The following is a 20,769-nucleotide window of genomic DNA, read 5'->3' as shown; positions in this document are numbered from 1 at the left end:
TTCTATTAATTGCCCTAAATTAACCAGTTGGTTCAGCTAAAACTGAAATTTGAATGATCACAGATGTTAATAACCTGAAGAGGAAATAATTATTCTATTTAGAACAGATTCCAATGACCTTTTTCTACTAATGGGATTTTAGAAAAAGTAAAGTGATGACAGAAAAGAGAAATCAATCAGTCCTACAACCGTTTAAAACCATTTTTGGAAAAATCTTTACCTATTTGGGAAAAGGGTGATGACATGAAAATGCATAAGTAATCTGTAACTGTAGAACTTTTTAATAATCTTATTGAATCAGGAATAATTTAAAAATTGAAGAGATAATGGCTTCACACCCAAAAACATTCACACCCAAAAACATCTCAAGAACTAAGGGGACCTGAAAAACAAAACAAAGCTAAAAGGACCTGACTGTTGCCTTAATGGGAATGTCTACCTGCTAGTCCACTGATCTGACCTACATGGGTCTGGAAGAAATATACAGTGACTAAGGAGTTAGAATAAAAGGTTTCTATTCTCCTAGGAAAAGACTGACTGTCCTTTGGCTGTAGAACAAGGAACTGTTGATGCAAGTGATCGGTGCACGTGTGCGTTTGCTTTAAGGCTTCATTCAGAGAGGTTGTGTCCTAGGACTATGGCTCTCTCCACATTAGCAAGCAACAAAGTCAACATTGTCATGTTTAATATCCTCAGTGGCAGCTTCTTCCTTCAATAGGTGGCTTCTATTAAGTTAGAAGATTTAGATTCTACAGCTAAAGTGATCATCTTTAGGGAATACTCACCAAATTTCAAGTGATTTTAGCATAACTGTCATACAAGTCTCCTTGGAGTACATTTTTCAAATAGTTTTGTGTATACACTTAAAAGTACCGTTCCTGATCTAAGTAGCTTTTTGTGGCTGCCTGGTATTGCTGTCTTAACTCTTCAGGCTCAAATCTCATTACAGTAACCATCACTCAGTTAAGAAAAAGAACTTTGGGCCATTGATGGTTCATTTTTCCATTAATGAGATTGGTAGCAACTTTCTGAAGACTACCTTGGCTTGATCATAGGCACTCCTTTGGCTCACCACAAAGCAAGGCTGGCATGGTCTTCCTCTCAGGCATATATTCTTCTTAGAGTCTACCATGTGTTTCTTGTACACTCTTCTATGCACTTGCTAGCCCTCTGCACTTATCATAACATATGTCTCACTCTATGTAATAACTGCCTATTGTTTTTCTATTTTCCCCAGTAGTTAATAAATTTCTGTGAGACAGAGTCCATTTCTGTCTTCTTTACAATTGTATTTTTAATTTTCTAGAACAGAAAAGTGACATTGTATAGGTGCTTGGTATAATCAGTTGAATGGATCTAGTGAATAAGATGGTTATGTGAAAAAATGTGCAAAGTGCAATATGACAGAACTTCATGCATCAATTCAAATGACCAATTAAAATATATTTCTTATAACTTACATGTCAGGAAAATACAAAAATAGTAATAGATAAAATGGATAGTCTTGATGATTTTATGTGCATGCTATATTAAAAAATAAATATATTAATTAAATTATGGTTTTTTTTATGGTAGACTGTCAGATTTTAGGCACATAATCAAATATTCTGGTGATAGATATTTTAAAAGCAAGCAAAACTTAAAGCATTTCAGTCTTACTCCCTTTGCTTTAATAAAAGAGATAATCTGTTTTTAACTTCGATGTCTGAATGGTATCACATCATGCCAAGAATCTTTTCCTGAAGTTGACAAAAAGGAACAAGTTTAAGGTTATAGCCTCTAGATCACAATAACATTTATGATGAAAAATATCCTAATTTCAGAGACCTATGACCACTTTTATAAAGATGGGCATTCAGAACCTGCCTCCTCCAGAGAGTTTAGGCAATTAAATAATTGACTATGTAGTTTTTCAGAAACTTATTATAAGAAAGATTTTTGAAATGTGGTTAAATAACCTAGTAAATATAGCTATTTAAAACCAGAAATCTTGTTTATCTTATTAATCCTTTGATTCAGAAAAGTATCTTCTCAGCAATGGTTACATTTCCAGATGAGCCAGATGGGAAATCCTGGTGCAGTTAGAACATGTATGAACAATTCTGCTATTTTCTACATGAATGAAACTTTATGCTCATGAAATAAGCATATCCTTTTGTGAAAACACAATAGGATAGATTTGTACTTTTACTTATATGAGGAACCCAGAACAGTCACAGTCATAGACAGAGAGTAGAATAAAGAATACTAGGAGGGCCCCTGGGTGGTTCAGTCCGTTGAGTATCTGGCTCTTGATTTCAGCTCAGGTCACGACCTCAGGGTCCTGGGGTCCAGCCCCATTGGACTCTGCACTGAGCCCGGAGCCAACTTAAGATTCTCTCTCTCTCATTCCCCCTCCACCTACTCCTCTCCACTCCCACTCTCTTTCTCTAAAAGGAAAAAAAAAAAATAGCAGGGGCTGATGAGACAGGATAATGGGGAGTTACTGTTTCAGGGATACAGAGTTTCAGTTCGGGATGATTTGAAGGTTTTGGAGAGGGATAGTGGTGATAGTTGCACCATATGAATGTACTTAATTACATCAAACTGTACACTTAAAAATAATAAATTGTATGTAATTTTACAATAAAAATATTTTTAAAAATTTATTAACATATATTAAGAAGTGAAAACTACTCAGTTTAAAACTGGTCTGTTTATAGCCAATATCAGAATCAGAATTTTCCTTGGGAAGGTTAGAATGGGGAAGGGGAGCCACATGAAATCATTCTGGCTTATCAGTGGAAGTCTCTGGTACCACAATTTATTGGTTTGTTCTTTGGCTGATTGGTTCTCCTGAACATGTGAAGCACCTGTCAGACCTCTCTTTTTTTGTGGTAGACACACAGCCCACTGGTTGACGAATTCTTTCAAACCTTTTAGCACAGACACTAGAAAGAATAACAAGGCAAGGCAAGGAGGAATAGAACAACTAATGAATCAGTCAAGGAATCAGAGGGCACACAAAGTTAGTATGTTCCAGGGTGCAGTATGTCCGGTCCCACAGATCAGAGAGAGGACGGAGAGTTTTGAGCTAATTAGTCTGGAACGGACTAGATGCACAGCGGAATGAGGAGGACAACCAATGTTTCAATCCATTCAATACCCTAAAATCAACTAATTTACTCATGGTATAAACCTCTCGCTTTTCTAATTCAATCATGCTCTTTGAAGATTTTCTCTTTTCCTGTTATGTGTTCTCTGAGGCCAGAGATCCATTTACCTGATCGGCAAAGGTAGAATCACTGCGTGGTCTGTCCTACCCTTGCCCTCCAAACAGCCGAATCTCCGTGTCTTCATTAGTCCTGTCCCTTGGCTTGGATCGGATACTTAAAGGTCTCCCGAGCATCACAGGTCCTTATTATTTCTTTCTAACTTGAGAATCTTTTTGAAATACTACTGTAGGATATATAATTGAGCTATTTTTCAACTTCTAAAAAAAATAAAAAGGTAGTACCCTTGACAATGGCAAATTCTTCACAAATATTAAGCAAATGATCTCTGTATTCAAATTGAAGATCAACACTTACCAGCAATATGATCATAGAAAACCTGTGTAAAATTTTTTGAGTCTCAGCTTCCTCTGTAAAATTTTAAGAATTATACCTACATACTTGACTTATGGTGAGAAATAAAGTTTAAGAAATAAAACTGTCCATCAGTTACACTATGAGCACTCAATCTATGTTAGCTAATAATTTTTAATAGTAGTTGGTTAATAGTTTCCCTTATCTTTCATTACACCCTGAACTGACCAGTCATTTTAACCAGTGTGGTAAAACTAATATGGGCATGTAGTTGGGACCAAGGGCTGCAGCAAGAGGCTGGTATCAAACTTTGGAGGGCTGAGCACACCAAGGACTGCCAGAAGTCTAACATCTGCTCATGAGGACCTCCACCCCAGATTTCCTATGTTAAACTGAGGAACATCTTTGTTTCTTTCTTTCTTTATTTATTTTATTTATTTTCAGCATAACAGTATCATTATTTTTTCACCACACCCAGTGCTCCATGCAATCCGTGCCCTCTATAATACCCACCACCTGGTACCCCAACCTCCCACCCCCCGCCCCTTCAAACCCCTCAGACTGTTTTTCAGAGTCCATAGTCTCTCATGGTTCACCTCCCCTTCCAATTTCCCCCAACTCCCTTCTCCTCTCTAACACCCCTTGTCCTCCATGCTATTTGTTATGCTCCACAAATAAGTGAAACCATATGATAATTGACTCTCTCTGCTTGACTTACTTCACTCAGCATAATCTCTTCCAGTCCGGTCCATGTTGCTACAAAAGTTGGGTATTCGTCCTTCCTGATGGAGGCATAATACTCCATAGTGTATATGGACCACATCTTCCTTATCCATTCGTCCGTTGAAGGGCATCTTGGTTCTTTCCACAGTTTGGCGACCGTGGCCATTGCTGCTATAAACATTGGGGTGCAGATGGCCCTTCTTTTCACTACATCTGTATCTTTGGGGTAAATACCCAGGAGTGCAATGGCAGGGTCATAGGGAAGTTCTATTTTTAATTTCTTAAGGAATCTCCACACTGTTCTCCAAAGAGGCTGCACCAACTTGCATTCCCACCAACAGTGTAAGAGGGTTCCCCTTTCTCCACATCCTCTCCAACACATGTTGTTTCCTGTCTTGCTAATTTTGGCCATTCTAACTGGTGTAAGGTGATGGAACAGAGTAGAAAGCCCAGATATTGACCCTCAACTCTATGGTCAAATAATCTTCGACAAAACAGGAAAAAATATACAGTGGAGAAAAGACAGTCTCTTCAATAAATGGTGCTGGGAAAACTGGACAGCTATATGTAGAAGAATGAAACTCGACCATTCTCTTACACTGTACACAAAGATAAACTCAAAATGGATAAAAGACCTCAACATGAGACAGGAATCCATCAGACTCCTAGAGGAGAATATAGGTAGTAATCTCTTCGATATCAGCCACAGCAAATTCTTTCAAGATATGTCTCCAAAGGCAAAGGAAACAAAAGCGAAGATGAACTTTTGGGACTTCATCAAAATCAAAAGCTTCTGTACAGCAAAGGAAACAGTCAAGAAAACAAAGAGGCAACCCACGGAATGAGAGAAGATATATGACAGTACAGACAAAAGGTTGATATCCAGGATCTATAATGAACTCTCAAACTCAACACACACAAAACAGACAATCATATCAAAAAAATGGGCAGAAGATATGAACAGGCACTTCTCCAATGAAGACATACAAATGACTATCAGACACATGAAAAAATGTCCATCATCACTAGCCATCAGGGAGATTCAAATTAAAACTACATTGGGATATCACCTTACACCAGTTAGAATGTTTCTCAATTTAAACATAGGAATGTTTGACCATGTTTGGCCCGGTAACTGTATTACAAGCAAGCCTAATTATTTTTCTCTTTCTGTGTAGAAATTGAGATCAAAAGTCAAGATGAGTTACCTAAGAAAATAATTTGAGAAAAGCACTTCAGTGAGTGTAAAATCTTTTTTTTTTTTCCAGTGAGTGTAAAATCTTAATAGGTTTGAGGTTTCCACACCGCATTTGGTAATATACAAATTTCCTTTTAAAGAAATCAGGAAATTTCATTAAAAAATTGGCCATGGCTCTGACTGGTCATTACTAATAGTAATAGTCCTAAACATAAAAATGAATTCTCACATTATTTGTAGTAAACTTTAAAAGGAATCACAAGATGCAGTCTAAGCCCTGATCTTCATATTTTATCAAACTTTTATCCTATTTTTGTCAAATGAAAAGATATTTCATGTATCAATTTACTTTTTTTTTTTACTTTTTATTGTGGAAATTTAAAAAAATCATTTATTTATTAGAGAGAGAGAGAATGAGAATAGGTGGGGGGAAGGGCAGAGGGAGGAGCAGATTCCCCACTGAGCAGGGAGCCCTACAGGGGGCTCCATCCCAGAACCCTGGAATCATGACCTGATCCACCCAGGTGTCCCTATTACGGAAAATTTTAAAAACACACAGTAAAGAGCACAATGAACTATCATGTACACGTTACTGATCTTCAACAACCACCAATTCAATGATATTATCATTACTATGCCCCCTAAATAAGTAGTAATTTCTTACTGCTGTCAAATTTCTAAACAATGTTTAAGCTTTTCAGTTGTCCTGTATTTACAGTTTGTGTGAAATAGGGTCCTCATAAGGCCGTACATTTTCAGTAGTTGGTGGCTGTCATCTATTTTTACCCGCACGCTCCTTCACTACCTGTTTCTTTTCTTCCTTGAAAGTTACTTACGGAAGAAACCAGGCACTTCTTGTGGTAGAGGTTTTCCAGTTAGATTTTGCATGCCACTCATCATCAATGTACTCTTATTTAAAATGCCAGGAATTATCTTCATTGCATCTCCAAACATCAATATTAAATGGAGGTAAACTTCATTTCAGTTAGGTAGGAAGCCATGTATTTAACTCTCCATGCATCTCTTAATAGAGGCATAGAACAGCACTATTCAGGCCTCATTGGCCAGAGAGCAAAAATACGAGGTCACATTCCCCTACTATTCAAGCTGTCATAACTTGGAGTGCCCACAGTCTAAATGCAATACTGTATTCATCTCTACAGTCTTCTAGATAGTCCGACGGTCCTTAAAAAGGCTTTCCCCTTGTACTTAAGAACAGAAGCTACTGAGGCTCATTTGTCTCAGCCTTTTCTTAAGATATGACAAGAACCATCATTCCTTGTCTTTAACAGCTGTGGGACTACAGTCCTCCTTCAAGATGCTGTTCCTCAAGTGTGTGTAAGTCTGGATGATAGGGAGAAGGTTGTGTTCTCCTTCTGCTCCTCAATTCCCTGTGTGCAACAGCAGTCCAGAGAGCAAGCTGCAACTTTAACAAGAGTTTTCTGAAAGTTCTTCTATAAAGACAGACAGCATAAAAAAATAAATTGTCACCCATATAATTATTCTTAGGACTTACAGAGTAAGTTATGTCCTCATATTTCTTTGAGGATTTCCCTGCCTACTTTTCAGCCTACTTTTAATAGGTTTGGATCCTATCTCACACCATGTACAAAATTAATTTGACATAGATCATATATATAAACATAAAAAGTAAAACTGAAGATTTTTAAGAAAATACATAGAATATCTTTACAAGCTTGGAACAGGCAAAGCCTTCTTGAAGAGAACACAATTCAAACCATTAAAGAAAAAGATAAGTTGGATTTTATCAAAATTTAAGATGTTTACTCATCATAAAATAATACTGCTAGTAAAACTGAAAATCCAGTTTCAAAGTAGGAAAAAGTATGTACAATGTAGCTCTCTGGCAAAGGAATTTATCTAAAATATATAAAGAACTCTTGCAACTGAATTACAAAAAATCAAACAATCCAGTTTTTTAAATGGACAAACCTTAATAGTCACGTCACAAAGAAAGATACATGAATAAACAATAAATATATAAAAGTTGCTCAATATCTTCAGTCAATGGAAAATGTATATTAAAACCACGATGAGATCAACATTTTTGTCCTAAACAATGGCTAAAATTTAAAAGATTTAAAATACAGCTCTTGGTGAGAGTGTAGCATCACTACATCTCTCATTCATACATTACTGATAGCATAGAATTATCAGCCATTTCAGGAAAATGCTTGGAAGTGTGGTACAAAGTAGAATATATAACTACCAAATTATCTAGCAATTTCATGCCTCGATATTTACTCCAGAGAAATGAAACATATTTTTAAAACAAGATTTGTAGGAGCGGGGTGTCTGGGTGGCTCAGTCAGGTAAGCCTCCAGCTGTTGGTTTTGGCTCAGGTCCTGATCTCAGGGTGAGGGCGTCCGCATTCTGAGATGGATCCCCCTGACTCTGTGCTCAGTGCAAGTCTGCTTAAGACTTCTTCCCCCTCTGTCTCCACCCCCTCTGCTCTTCCCCCTGCCCTGGCAGGCACCCACATGTACTCTCTTCCCCTCTAAAATAAATAAATATATATTTTTTAAACTGTACAAGAGTTTTTTTTTTTTTTTTAAGATTTTATTTATTTATTTGAGAAGAGTGAGAGAGAGCATGGAGAGGGAAAAGGTCAGAGGGAGAAGCAGACTCCTCATGGAGCCGGGAGCCTGATGCAGGACTCGACCCCGGAACTCCAGGATCATGACCTGAGCCAAAGGCAGTTGCTTAACCAACTGAGCCACAAGCGCCCCAAGAGTGTTTTTAGTAGATGTGTTCATTATAACCCCAAACTAGAGATATACCAAAGGTTCACCAACAAATGAATTGATTAAAAACTTGTGGCACATTCATACATTGCAGTACTACTTAAAATAAAAAGGAACACGCTATTATGCAGTAACAGTGTGTGCAGGAATACACACTACATCATTGTTACTACAGACAAAATTAACTCAAGACTGAAAGAAATCAGGAGAGTTGCTGCTTGGATTGGGGGTGAGGGAGTGTTGACTGGAAAGAGGCATGAAGGTACTTTCTGGAGTGGTGAAACATTTATACCTTGACTGGGGTGGCAGCCACACAGATGTATGAATTTGTCAAATCCATCAAACTGTACTCTCAAAACGTACATATTTTGTTATTATGTAAATTATACCTCAATAAAAAGCTTCTTTGGAGGGAAAGCCCATATCTTGTGCCAGATAATACGGAAATCATTATAATGAACACTAGTAAATAAAACAGATGTGATCCCTACTTTTATGTAGCAGGCTCAAGCTCAATCAGGAGATTAGACATAGTATTAATATGCCCATAACCTAAGTTCCAAGCACAATAGCTATGGCTCAGAGGGAAAAAAAATCATGGTCTCAGTTCCCCTTCGCCATTCTTTATTTTCCAAATTCAAAGTGAGCCATTTCACATGATGTTTTCCTTTGGGAAAAAGAAAATAAATAACAAAAGTCACTGGGTATGGTTTAGACCACTTACCCAACTGGAAATTTACATCTGAGCATAATAATCCAACATTCATTATTATCCAAACATAATTTGGGTTTAAATAGTACTTTGCGCAAGGGCATCAGTAGTCCTGTATACACTGAAAAGGGCCGAGTCTAGTCCAAATGGATTTTTACAGAAACCCGAAAGCCTGGGATCATTCTGCTGGACCTTCCCAGAGACTTCTGTTTCAGCGTCTCTATATTTTTGAACCTGTTTGCCTCAGTTAATAAGGTATTTCAAGTGGTGAGAGTAGTTACGTCCAGGCATATTTAGCAATACGGCACTTTATTAAAAGATATGTGACCAGCCAGCAATGCAGTGTCTGCGTCCAAACTTAAGGACTTTCCCCAACACAAGCTATTTATCCTACCCCTAGAGCAAGAATGCATCTAACAGTTACTCGGTAGGAAATGACCCACTTCTTCTTGGGAACACTCGGGTAAAATCTCAGCTGTGCATGAAGGGACAGCTTGTCTCCAGCTGCTCTGTACAGTTCCATAGTCTCATGTCATTGATTTCATACCCACTTTTCTGTTTATGTCTTACTTAATGTGTTGGCCAGTGGAGTGGACATGAATCTTCAATATATTAGCCGTAAAATGGCTTTAGCAATGCATTATAAACATTTTGTCTTAGCAACTTACATAAGCAGATTAGTGGGGCGGTATAGCCTGTTTATTCGTATTGCGCAATGCCTCGCAAGTTCTATAAAGATCCACAGTTACTCGACTGAGGACCAGTTTCAGCCTATTCCTCAGACCGAACAAAAATAACTTATCTCCAAATGCATACCAAAAAATTTGCACCATACAAGGAAAGGAAATTTTCTTTCCAAAGAAGCAACCACTGTAAAGGGTTGTGATGCTGACTTAAATACACACTCAACAATTTACAATGTCCTCAGGACTCTTAGCTTTTCAGGCAAAAATATATGTGTTCACATTAATTCAAACTCTTCCCACTTCACGTGCGTCTGCTTAGCTGAAGGGGTTTGGGGGTGCTGTCCAGAAGCAAACGACCCGAAAGGTAGATTCAGGGCTTCACATCCTCCATGGCTCTCAGCTTTAAAAAAGCTGTTGGTTTGGGGTTTTTTTGGTTTGTTTGTTTTTGTTTTTGTTTTGTTTTGTTCTTTCAGCTTCACCCCATCAATGTTTGGCAGAAAAAAAGAAAAAGAAAAACAGGAAAAAATCAAGACCACGTTTTGAGTGCGCACACCCTGTTAGAGAAAAACAAATAAATGAGATTCCCTTGAAGAACATTTGGTTCTGTGCTCAGGAGCTTTCTCTTGAATGGAAACTTCATTTTTAGGTTTAGCATCAGAACTCTACATCAGCTGACAAAACAGAGAAAGAAAGGGAGAGAAATCCTTGCGGCATGTGTTTTGGCCTTTTTCTACTTATTAAACAATGGTTATTCTGAGTATATCATGGGGATGAGCAACAGCATTCTCTCATTTATAATACTACCTCTGGGAGGCAGCATGGTGTATGGGAAAAAAATAGAACTTTGAAATGAAAAGTGAATTCAAACTGAGTTTTCCCTTAATTAACTTTATATTTTGGTCATATTCTATCATTTTTCTGGGTTTTAGGCCTCTCGTGTGTTAAACAGGCATAATTGTACCTATCACTGTGATAAAGAGACAAACCTGAATATTGGTAAGCATCAGATGATAGCTAGGTTTCTGATAATTTTTTTATTTATGGCCTTCCTATGATTTCATTTTTTATCTATAATTTATTAGAATATTTTGAGCCTTCACCTCTAACAATTCCAAATTATTACAAAGACAATCAATATTTTCATTCGTATCTCTAGGATTTGACTGATGACTTACCAGATAGCTATCTAGCTGACACCACCATTCCTCCTAACCCTGAATTAAACTATATTTTTATAGGTTAAATATAGCTTAGAATGATACCTTAATTTATAAAATTCTAGAGATAAGAGCTCTAAAATAAGAATTAAAACTCTTCTTCAGGAAAGACCAAGAAAGACAAATCTATTCTTCAAATAATTTTTCTCCCTGTGCAACTATTATTTAAACGAAATACTGAGAAGTTAAGGCACTGTCCACCCTCCCCTGAATGACTTCTCCAGGCTAGACTGTAAGGATGTAGTTTGCTGAGAAAATGCTAACTGCATCTCAGGAACACTTCATATAGTAAATTTTACTGAGTAAAACTCTGAATGCAATAGAAGGTAAGAAAGCATAGTCTAAAAAAACACCAGATTTCACAAAATCTGACAACTCTCTCCCCATAGAATCATGTTGCGTTTATATGCAGTAATGAGTACTGTGGTCCACTCTAACCAAATTCTTACAATGACACACATCTAAATCAAAAAACCTTAGCCGTCCCTGCTCTGCTCTTCCTTTTGGTTGGCAATGCTCCCTAAGGCCGCAGCTCACAGCACTCTCCTGTTTCCAGAATGACTGTGATATTGATTCTGACGTGCACAAACCTTCACGCTCCTCTGAGCAACACCTCAAACTGACATATTCTCCCCCGGACCCCATCCTCATTTTTCCAGGTGAGGAAATAGACTTCTTTACATTCAAATCACATAAAAATAAATCAACAAATCACCTCTGCTGCCATAATTCAGTCAGTGAGTCTCAGTCTGGGAGAAAGGATAAAGAGAAAGAGGCTACGCTACCTCATTTCACACATGCATGTTCATGCTCAGGAGGAAAATGGCAAGAGGTTCAAAGGCTATATTCGGTACTAAACTTGAAAAATTATGTCCAATATTAAACTTGAAAAGATTTTAAAAGGTATATTTAATATTAAATTTTGTTTATTTGGTGATGGTATTTAACTTTCTTTTGATACGGCAAATAACATTAAAGAACAAGACTGGGGATTGTTTATTGTGAGAATATTGTACAAATTTAATACCTAAAGTCATACATATTTTTAATAAATAAAAAAAGTAATAAATCAAGAGACTAGGAACCCGGCTCAGTCTTTGGTATTTGCTTTCTGCTCAGGTCATGATCCTAGAGTCCTGGGATCAAGACCAGAATCAGGCTCCCTACTCAGTGGGAGTCTTGCTTCTGCCTCTCCTAGCCCCCACCCCCGGCTTGTGTTTCCTCTCTCGCTGTGTCGCTATTGAATGAATAAATAAAATCTTTAAAAAAAGAAAGCGAGAGAGAGAGAGAGAGAGAGACTAGGAACCAATTTTTAGCACTCTAAAAGAGAAAAGCCCTCTTCACAATATCTACTACTACACAAAATTTACGTACCAAACATCATTAGTCAGCACAGACTATACCTAGCCCATTTAAAAATGAGCATAAATATATTTGCTATTGAATAGATACAATATACACTCAAAAGTGCTAATTGTACAGTATTGAGAACAAACCCAAGCATATGGTTTTTAATCAGATCAGCCTGTTTACTTTGGAACATTATTTGTAGAAGAGTTATGTCAAAATACATAAAAATTAATAATGCAAAATTATGTGACTTTCTGAAAAAGCTAAATCTTTTTGTATTTGGTCTATCAGGGAGTCAAAGTAATTATCAGTTCTATAAAATGAACTGTATCACTATTGGTTTTATCAAATCTTGTATAGATTGTGAGACAATTTGTCCCAGATTATTTTAATGCCATAATGAAGGCAAAGTCTTCTTGCCAGGTTCCAGTCTCCATTGTGGAAATGGACTACTTCAAACTAGTCAATGATTTTTGTTGGGTTTATTTACAAAATAAAGATAAATCCACATAGATTCATATTTTTCTAGGGTGAACTAGATACCCAAGTATATTATTTCTTCCTTATGAGCAGGTTGAATGCATGTAAAAAACTATTGCTAACCATGGCCATACTCTACGGTGTTATGCTTGGCTGGCCTTGGATTGGTAACAACCACCATTTAAATGTCTAATATCTGGGAGGATTTATGTGTAGAAAGCAAAACTTTAAACTGCCCGTGTTTTAACTTAATAAGATTAAAAATCTTTATTATAGCAGATGGTCATGACTTCAGGCTTCCAGTAAGCCAGAATTACATGCTATTATGGATTTAATTGTGGTCCCGTCAAATTCTGTATGTTGAAGCTGTAATTTCCAGTACCCCAGAATTCAACCTTATCTGGAAATAGTGTCAATATAGATGCAAGTAGTTAAGGTGAAAAAGTCATTCTGGAGTAAGATGGGTCCTTAATCCAAAAGGACTGGTTTCCTTATTAAAAGGGGAACTCTGGACACAGACAAGCACATGGGAAGCTCACCATGTGAAGATAAAGGCGGACATCATGGTGACACTTCAAAAGCCGAGGAACACCGAAGATTGCCAGCAGACCACCGGAAGATAAGAGAGAGGCATTGGAACACATTTGTCCTTCACATACCTTCAAAGGAACCAACTCTGCTGACATCTTGTTCTTGGACTTGTAGCCTCCAGACCTGTGAGACAGTAAGTGTCTATTTAAGCCATCCCGTAAGCCTGTGGTACTTTACTACAGCAGCCCTAGCAAACTAATACAAATGCCTGAAGTGCAAATTACTTGTAAGTATTTAAGTGACTTCTGTAAATCTAAGGAATGAAACACACATGTAAATCCGGTTTTTCTTAAATGTACAAATAAAATTCTTCTACGCATTTTAAACTAAAATTTTGCCATTATGTCTATGTTTCTTACCTATCATATTTCAATCTTTCAATCTTAATCAAAGTTTATTCATATTATCATGCTGCTCTTAAAAGCTAAATACCAAAATATTAATTTTATAGGATTCTTTTGCTTCATTAAATATTTACTTACCTTCACATTTTTTCCAAGTTTCAGTGTTTAGCTTACCTGACCAAGAGTCACACTTATCATCTCAAAGAGGCTAAGTTTACTCTGAACTTTTTCATAACATTTCTTTTTATTTCTTTTCAGTGTAACAGTATCATTATATTTGCACCACACCCAGGGCTCCATGCAATCCGTGCCCTCTATCATACCCACCACCGGGTACCTCGACCTCCCACCCCCCGCCCCTTCAGGACCCTCAGATTGTTTTTCAGAGTCCATAGTCCCTCATGGTTCACCTCCCCTTCCAATTTCCCCCAACTCTCTTCTCCTCGCTAACACCCCATGTCCTCCATGTTATGTTATTGGTTATGCCCCACAACATTTGTCGTCTTTGAGTTATCTCCCCAACCCGATTGTAAATAAACGTTTTACTGCTTTTTGAGATCTGAATCTTTGTCCGTCAGCCACGGTTCTACAGTCTTTTCTCACTATTCCGTAATCACTTTATTGGCAAAGGAATCCAATCTGCTAAAACCCACGGTTTGCAGGAAATCCCCTCATTGTCTGGCAGGCTGAGGAAAGCGCCCATGAGGAGAACACTGCCGTTAGTGTCTCAGCTGTGAAGAGCTGAGCACCCGCTCGGTTGGCTGAGGCCGGCTGCGGCTGAGACACTGAGTGAGCCTGAACCTATCCAGGAAAGGCGAGGAGTCACAGGAGTGACCAGCACTTGAACGACCCCTTTCCAAAGATCCTTATCCTACATCACACTTGAGGCTGCTTTTCAAGTCTCAATTTGAAATAATCATAATAGAAACACAGATTCAACATGTGGGACAGGAGTCGAGCGGTCAAGGCCGAGCAGCAGACGACCTAAGGCGTGAGAGGAGGCCGCAGGGAGCCGTTGCGTAGAGGCCGCAGGCGAGAGTGAGGAGCTGGACAGAGGGCGGCTCCTCGGACTCTGTGTCAGAGGACCATGTTCCTGGTCCGTTTCTCTGCACAGTCAGCTAGAGAGGGACTTTTCTCACTGCCCGTCGCTGATGAATGAGATTTCTCCCCTCAGAGGGAAGAGATGAGACGACTACGTAATTTATGACGTCAGCCTCACCACGGTCAGTGAGGAAGGCGGCGGCGCCCCGCGTCCGCCGGAGCACTTCAGTTCCGAGTCTCCTTGGCTAGACTCCCACGCTGCGGCGGCTGCGAAACGCCGAACCCTTCGTTTCGTCCTCGTCTTGCCCCGGTTTCGACGAGGTCTCTTTCCCTCACGGTCTGACTCCGGCCGTCGCCGCTCCTTCCCGGTTGCTTCTACTGCTCGGCTAGTCTCCCTTCACGTCCTGCCTGTGGCTCACCCGGCGCCGGTCCTCAGCCCCTCACGCGGAAGGTCCCGTCAGGGCCGCTCGTCGCCGTCCGGAATCCCACAGCCCACAGCCGGCTCCTCCGGACGCCGCCCCGGCAACCGCGGCGGTACGTTCCCGTCAGCTGTTCCTTCAAAACCAACCCTAGAGAAGATCACACCCAGAAACCCCCATTTCATCGATTTGTCTGGGCTGCTTTGGTTTTCTGAGGGTTTTATTCATTCATTTGACTGACAGATCACAAGCAGGCAGAGAGGCCGAGAGGGGGAAGCAGAGAGCCCGACGCGGGGCTCGATCCCCGGACCCTGGGACCAGGACCCGAGCCGAAGGCCGAGGCTCACCCCAGCCGCCGGGCGCCCCGTCCGGGTTTTCTGCAAGCGCCGCAGGCGGGTTCCCGGAAGGACGCGGGAAGGCGCGTGTTCCTGGTCGCCGACCAACTCCACACGCCGGCCCTCGAGTCCACGCGGTGCGCACAGCCGTCGCGGGACCCGCGGCCCGGCGAGGAAGGCGGCGGGGGGACCCGAAGACCAGCGGAGGCCCCGCCGGCGTCCGTCCGCGCAGCACAGGCTCCGTCCGCTTTCGCGCCGCAGCCCGCGAGCGCCGAGGCCGGTGCCGGCTGTGGAAAGCGCGCGGGGAGAACACGCCGGGCCGGGGCGTCGGTTCCCTCCCTCGGTGGTCACTCGACGAACGCGGCAGACCCCGCGCGGCGGCAGACCGGGGCCGCGGCGGGACACTCGGAGGCCGACCGGACCGAGCGCCCGCGCGGAGGACAGGCGTCGGGAGGCCCTTCTCTCGGACGCGCGACCGCGTTCCCCAAACCGCGACGGTCCCGCCTTCGCGGCCGCGGGCGTGCGGGGTCCGGCGCGGGCGCTTCCTGCCCCCGAAGCCCGGAGCTGGGCGCGCGCCGTTTGCCGGGGCGCGAAGGAGGGGACGAGGCCCCCAGGAAGCTGCAAAGAGCCCGGCTGAGGGGGCCTGGCGGGGCCCCGAGGCGCCCGGACAGTTTCCGAGCCGCCGGCCCGACCTCGCGGCGCCTCCCTCGCGGGAGAGACGCAGAACGCATGCACCGAGCGGCTCCCACCCCGCGCGGACGGGCGCCTGACGTCACCACGCACGCGCGCGCACGCCCACGCACGCGCACGCACAGAGACGCTGAGCCGGCCCTTAGCAGGCGCGCGTCGGCGCAGCAGCCGGCGGCCGGCACCCGACCCCGCGGAGAGCTGCATTAGGGCTGGAGAAGCGACGCTGTCCCTGCTGCGTGAGGTGTGGACTCGTGAGGAGCTGACAGTGTCCCCGGCCGCGCGACAACGCATCTGCGGCCGGAAGCGCACGACAAGGACCTGACGGGCTGTGCGGTCGTCGGGCGTCGTGAGGCACAGCCCACTTTCCGACGGCGCGCGCGAGCTGCAGGGCGGGGATGCGTGCGCGTGCTCGTACGGCGCGTGCGCGTGCCCCCTCCCGTCGTGTCCTCGGTAGCGCCATCGGCGCTCCGGCTTCCCCTGCGGCAGGGACACGGCCGCCGTGCGCGGGCCACGAGCCACGTGCGGTCCGGGCCGGCGTCCGCGTGAGGCTCCGGGCCTGCTCCGGGCTCGCGGCGGCCCGCGGCGGGGGCGGACTGTTTCCGGCGGCGCGGGCGGGGCCTGTGCTCCGGTCAGCCGCGTGCGAGCCGCCCTCAGCCCGCCGGGCGCGCCCGGAACGTCGACGGCTGCCCCGGAAGTCCGCGCGCTCCGAGGCCGCGTCTACGCGCACTCCGGATTCTCTCTCCCCTCGCAGGAGTCGGCGCGGCAGCCCTGGACTGTGGGTCACCCCGGGACCCTGACACCGTGACCTGGGCCGACGCTTCGCCCCGGAGCCAGCGGGCGCCCCGCTTGCATTTCCGGAGCGCAGAGGTCGTGGGGGCGACCCCTTCTCTGGGCCGGTGTGTCCGTGTCCCGCAGGGCGGGCGGCGCGGGGCCCTCCTTCCCCCCGAACACGCTGAGCGCGGCTGGAACCGAGAGCCTCGGGGTGAACAATAAACGACGGGAAAACAGAATGCGACCGCATAGACCGGGCCGGTGGCTGCAGCGCTCAGGGCCGACCGAGGGCCCAGCGCCCGCCGGAGGAGCTGCCGGGTGGACCGTCGGTCGTCGCATGAGCGCAGCGGGCGGCGGCCGTTCTGGAAAGTTCCGTGAGTGCGCGAGGCCGTCGGGGCGGTCGGATCCTCGCTGATCCCCGTCTCTGCCGTCGGAGGAGGCTGCTCCTCGGTTCCACGCCTACAGGAGTGTAGGTGCAGGCGGGTTTGCAGCAACTTCCAGTCCGCGGCTAAAACGCGGTGTTTCGCCAAGTTCCCCTTAAACTAATATGAAACTTGCTTTTATTTGAAAAGCTAAAAATACAAGTGAATAATGCCGTAAAACTGGCCGACCCGGTGGTCGTGGGAATGGTGCTTTGTTCAGTTTTTTGAAATAAATTTGTATCTGTTCGTTATTCACGTCTCAGCCAGTCTGTGTCAGGAAGGAACAAAATTACAGTCGTTTGTTCCCTCCGTGAAGGAGAATCAGAGACCGGACCCAGCGTTTTCTCTGCGGTGTCCGTTCTCGTAGAGCTTTCAGTCGGGAAGACGCCGCAGGGATCAGCCAGTTTCCTTTCTTTTCTTTTTTAACTTATTTTTCACTTATTTCCAGCACAACAGTATTCATTGGTTTTGCTCGCACAGCCCCGCACGCCCGCCACCTGCAGACATCCAGTGTATTGGCTCCACGGAGGGGAAACTGCTCTCACCTACTTACTGGCAGAATTGTGTGGGAAACCGTGTAAATCATGTGTTCTGCCATTTAAAATTCGCAGTTATTAGTCAGCTTCCCTCTCGGCTCCCTCTGCAAACAGTCTCATTTCTCTTTCCAGAAAAATCATTTCCCAAAATAGAACACAAAGAACGGTTCGGGCCTGAGGAGGAGGAAAGGGCGGAGCTGATAACCTCCTCCTTTCTCCGGGGCTTCGGAGCTTTTCTCCTCCTCCTGCTTCCGCGCGCACGCCTGACTGCGCGTGCACGCCTGACTGCACGCGCACGCCTGACCGCGTGCACGCCTGACTGCGCGCGCAGGCCGCACTGCCCGATCTGCGGACCCACAGGGATGGAACGTGTTCTTCCTTTCCCTTCGGCCCCTCCCTTCTCTCTCTCTTCCTTTCTTCCTTTGGAAGGTTGGCAGCCGACATCCCAAAGACTCCCTCTGGCCTTCCCTCTTTTGTCCCCCCCCACCGTGTAAAATAGTTATGTTCACGTGACAGCTGTTTCCATCAGGATGGCTTTGCTTGACAAAAGGCCTGTTCTTTGCATCTATACGTCATGGAAGAGTGGAGAGAAGCACATAATAGGATTCAGCTTAGGGTTAGGGGAATTCTTTGTACCATTCAAATCCCAAATATGGGCAGTTCTTGTCTAATATATGCATTAAGTACTGTCAAATTATTTGGAGGAATAAAAACTGCCCTGATCACCTAATATGGCCTAGGTATTTACCAAATTGTGTATGTACACATAGGATTTGTTAAAATGGTTGAAGTATTCTGATGCTGGTGATCGTTAATTCAATTGGCTAATAGCCAGCTCTATTACCCTAGGTTCTCCAGAACAAGAGGATGGAGAGAAAGAGTGACTGAAAATGAGATGGATCGACTTTAAGGAATTGGCTCACACCATTTAGAGAGGCGGCTAAGTGTGAAGCCGTGAGACAGGCAGCAGGCTGGAAACCGGTAAGAGTTGATGCTGTCTTGAAGCTAAATTTCAGAGGTCAGCAGGCTGGAAACTCAGGCTTCTTTGTCGCCATTTGGAGGAGAATTACTTCTTCAGGAAATGTCTTTGCTTTTTAGCCTCAGCTGACTGGATCAGGCCCAACCCACATCTGCTTTACCCAGAGTCTACAGATTTAAATGTTATTACACCTAAGAAATACTTTGACAATAACATCTAGACTGCATAGCTTAGCCATGTTGACACATAAAATTAACCGTCACACCAGGTAACAGTGACTTTGCTTCTCACAGGCAGACTAAGTATTTAAAATTGTAATGCAGTGGAATTATATTAAATTTGGAAAGCATCACTGTGGGGTATCACAAACAGCAATTTTAACTGTTTTAATTGATCCGAATGCCTAATTCTGGTAATATGTACCTAGTTTTTATCAATAATCACTTTGTTTAAAAATAAAATAATAATTTGTGAGGTTTTTGTTTTGGAATTTGGCACGTGTGTGAGAGAGAGAGAGCAAGCAAGAGATGGCACTATTACCTGACAAAAACTAAATTGTGTTCTGTCTAGTAGTCAATTCAATTGGGCATTTATACTTTGAAACTCTAAGTCAAATGTATATAGAAAAGACAGATAATATAAAGATTTAAATTCAGCACCAGTGTTTTCCCTAAGTGACGTACTTTAAATTACACCAACTAAACTAATTATAGAAGAGAAAATGAAACTACCCCATATGACTGTATATTATCATGTGGTTTTCTTGGAAACAAAAAAATTGCACTTTTTACCTAAATATATTTTGCAAAAACTTTCCTTTCCTAGAGGAGAAAAGTAAATATGAAAAATAATAACACTAATTTCCATAATAGGTTGATAGTTATATGAGTTAATGTGAGGAATCCTAAGGTTCTTTTCTTTTTAATAATTAGCAATAGTAGTAACCTCCCTCTTGGCTTTGACCTCTCTAGCTTATACATTCCCTCTGTGAGGTTCAGTGCCGGGTCACATGTAAAGTCAGCAGAAATTTGAAACCCTTCGCTAGTTAATGGTATCATTAATAGAGTTCTTCATCACTCAACATAAATTACATAGGAAGTGTCAGTATTTACAAATGTTAAATTTTGAACTGTTTCAGAAACTTTTGTAAAGAAATGAAAAATGGCAGATACAGAGAAAGTTTCTTAACCCCTTACTCAGTCTGATAGCCTGAATTACACCTTCCCTTCTACCTGCCTCCCTACCTTTGCAGAGATAACCCATCTATTAATAGATTGTGCAACTTTTCCTATTTTGGTTTTTATGACTTTTTCCATATATGTGTAACACCATCTAATGTATAGGTAGCATTTAAATCATTTTATTTTTGTATGATATATAATTGCAGCCTAATTCTTATTTTAGCCTTATGCTTTAAAATTTAGCAAAGTTGGTATGTGTAGCCCTCTATCATTTATTTTAACTGCTAAATAGTATTTTATACTAAACATACCATAATTTGTCCAGTCATTTCTTTATCAGCAAATATTTGTATGGTTTCCCAATTTCTTCTTTTATCAAGAATGATACAATGCCTACTTGTGATCTCCATTGTCAAATAAATAAATAAAATCTTTAAAAAAAAGGAAAATGGGCAAATAATATGACTAAAAAGTCTGAAAAAAGAAGCTAGAATGGCAAAGATGGAAAAGAGATATTTAATCTGAATAGTGGAGGGGGAAATTCGTTTGAAGACGAAATACTGTTTTATATTTCAGCATTGGCAGGCCTCTGACAATTGAAACCTCTGACAGTACCAGTTTTGGAGGCGTGGAAAAACAAATTCTAACAAAATCTGTCATATCCAGTTTTGGAACTGCAGTACTATAAATTAATCAAGCACTTTGAAAAAACAGACAATGAAGCAACATAGAGTATAAGTTTAATGCATATTCCAGAAATTCC

At 42.5% G+C, this 20,769-nt stretch overlaps 1 protein-coding gene across 1 annotated transcript; it reads left to right on the top strand.

Moving 5' to 3' along the window:
• The first annotated feature begins 16,512 nt into the window (after positions 1 to 16,512).
• Positions 16,513 to 17,775, top strand: LOC116596864. Its single transcript, XM_032354041.1, has 3 exons — positions 16,513 to 16,892; positions 17,033 to 17,261; positions 17,566 to 17,775. The coding sequence occupies exons 1-3, from the start codon at positions 16,513 to 16,515 to the stop codon at positions 17,734 to 17,736; spliced, it is 780 nt and encodes a 259-aa protein (XP_032209932.1). The 3' UTR covers positions 17,737 to 17,775.
• The last annotated feature ends 2,994 nt before the right edge of the window (positions 17,776 to 20,769 follow it).

This window comes from Mustela erminea, chromosome 8, assembly GCF_009829155.1.
Source record: "Mustela erminea isolate mMusErm1 chromosome 8, mMusErm1.Pri, whole genome shotgun sequence".
In the NCBI taxonomy this organism is placed as follows: domain Eukaryota; kingdom Metazoa; phylum Chordata; class Mammalia; order Carnivora; family Mustelidae; genus Mustela; species Mustela erminea.
Note: the sequence above shows the minus strand (reverse complement) of the source record. Positions and strands in the feature narration are given on the sequence as shown.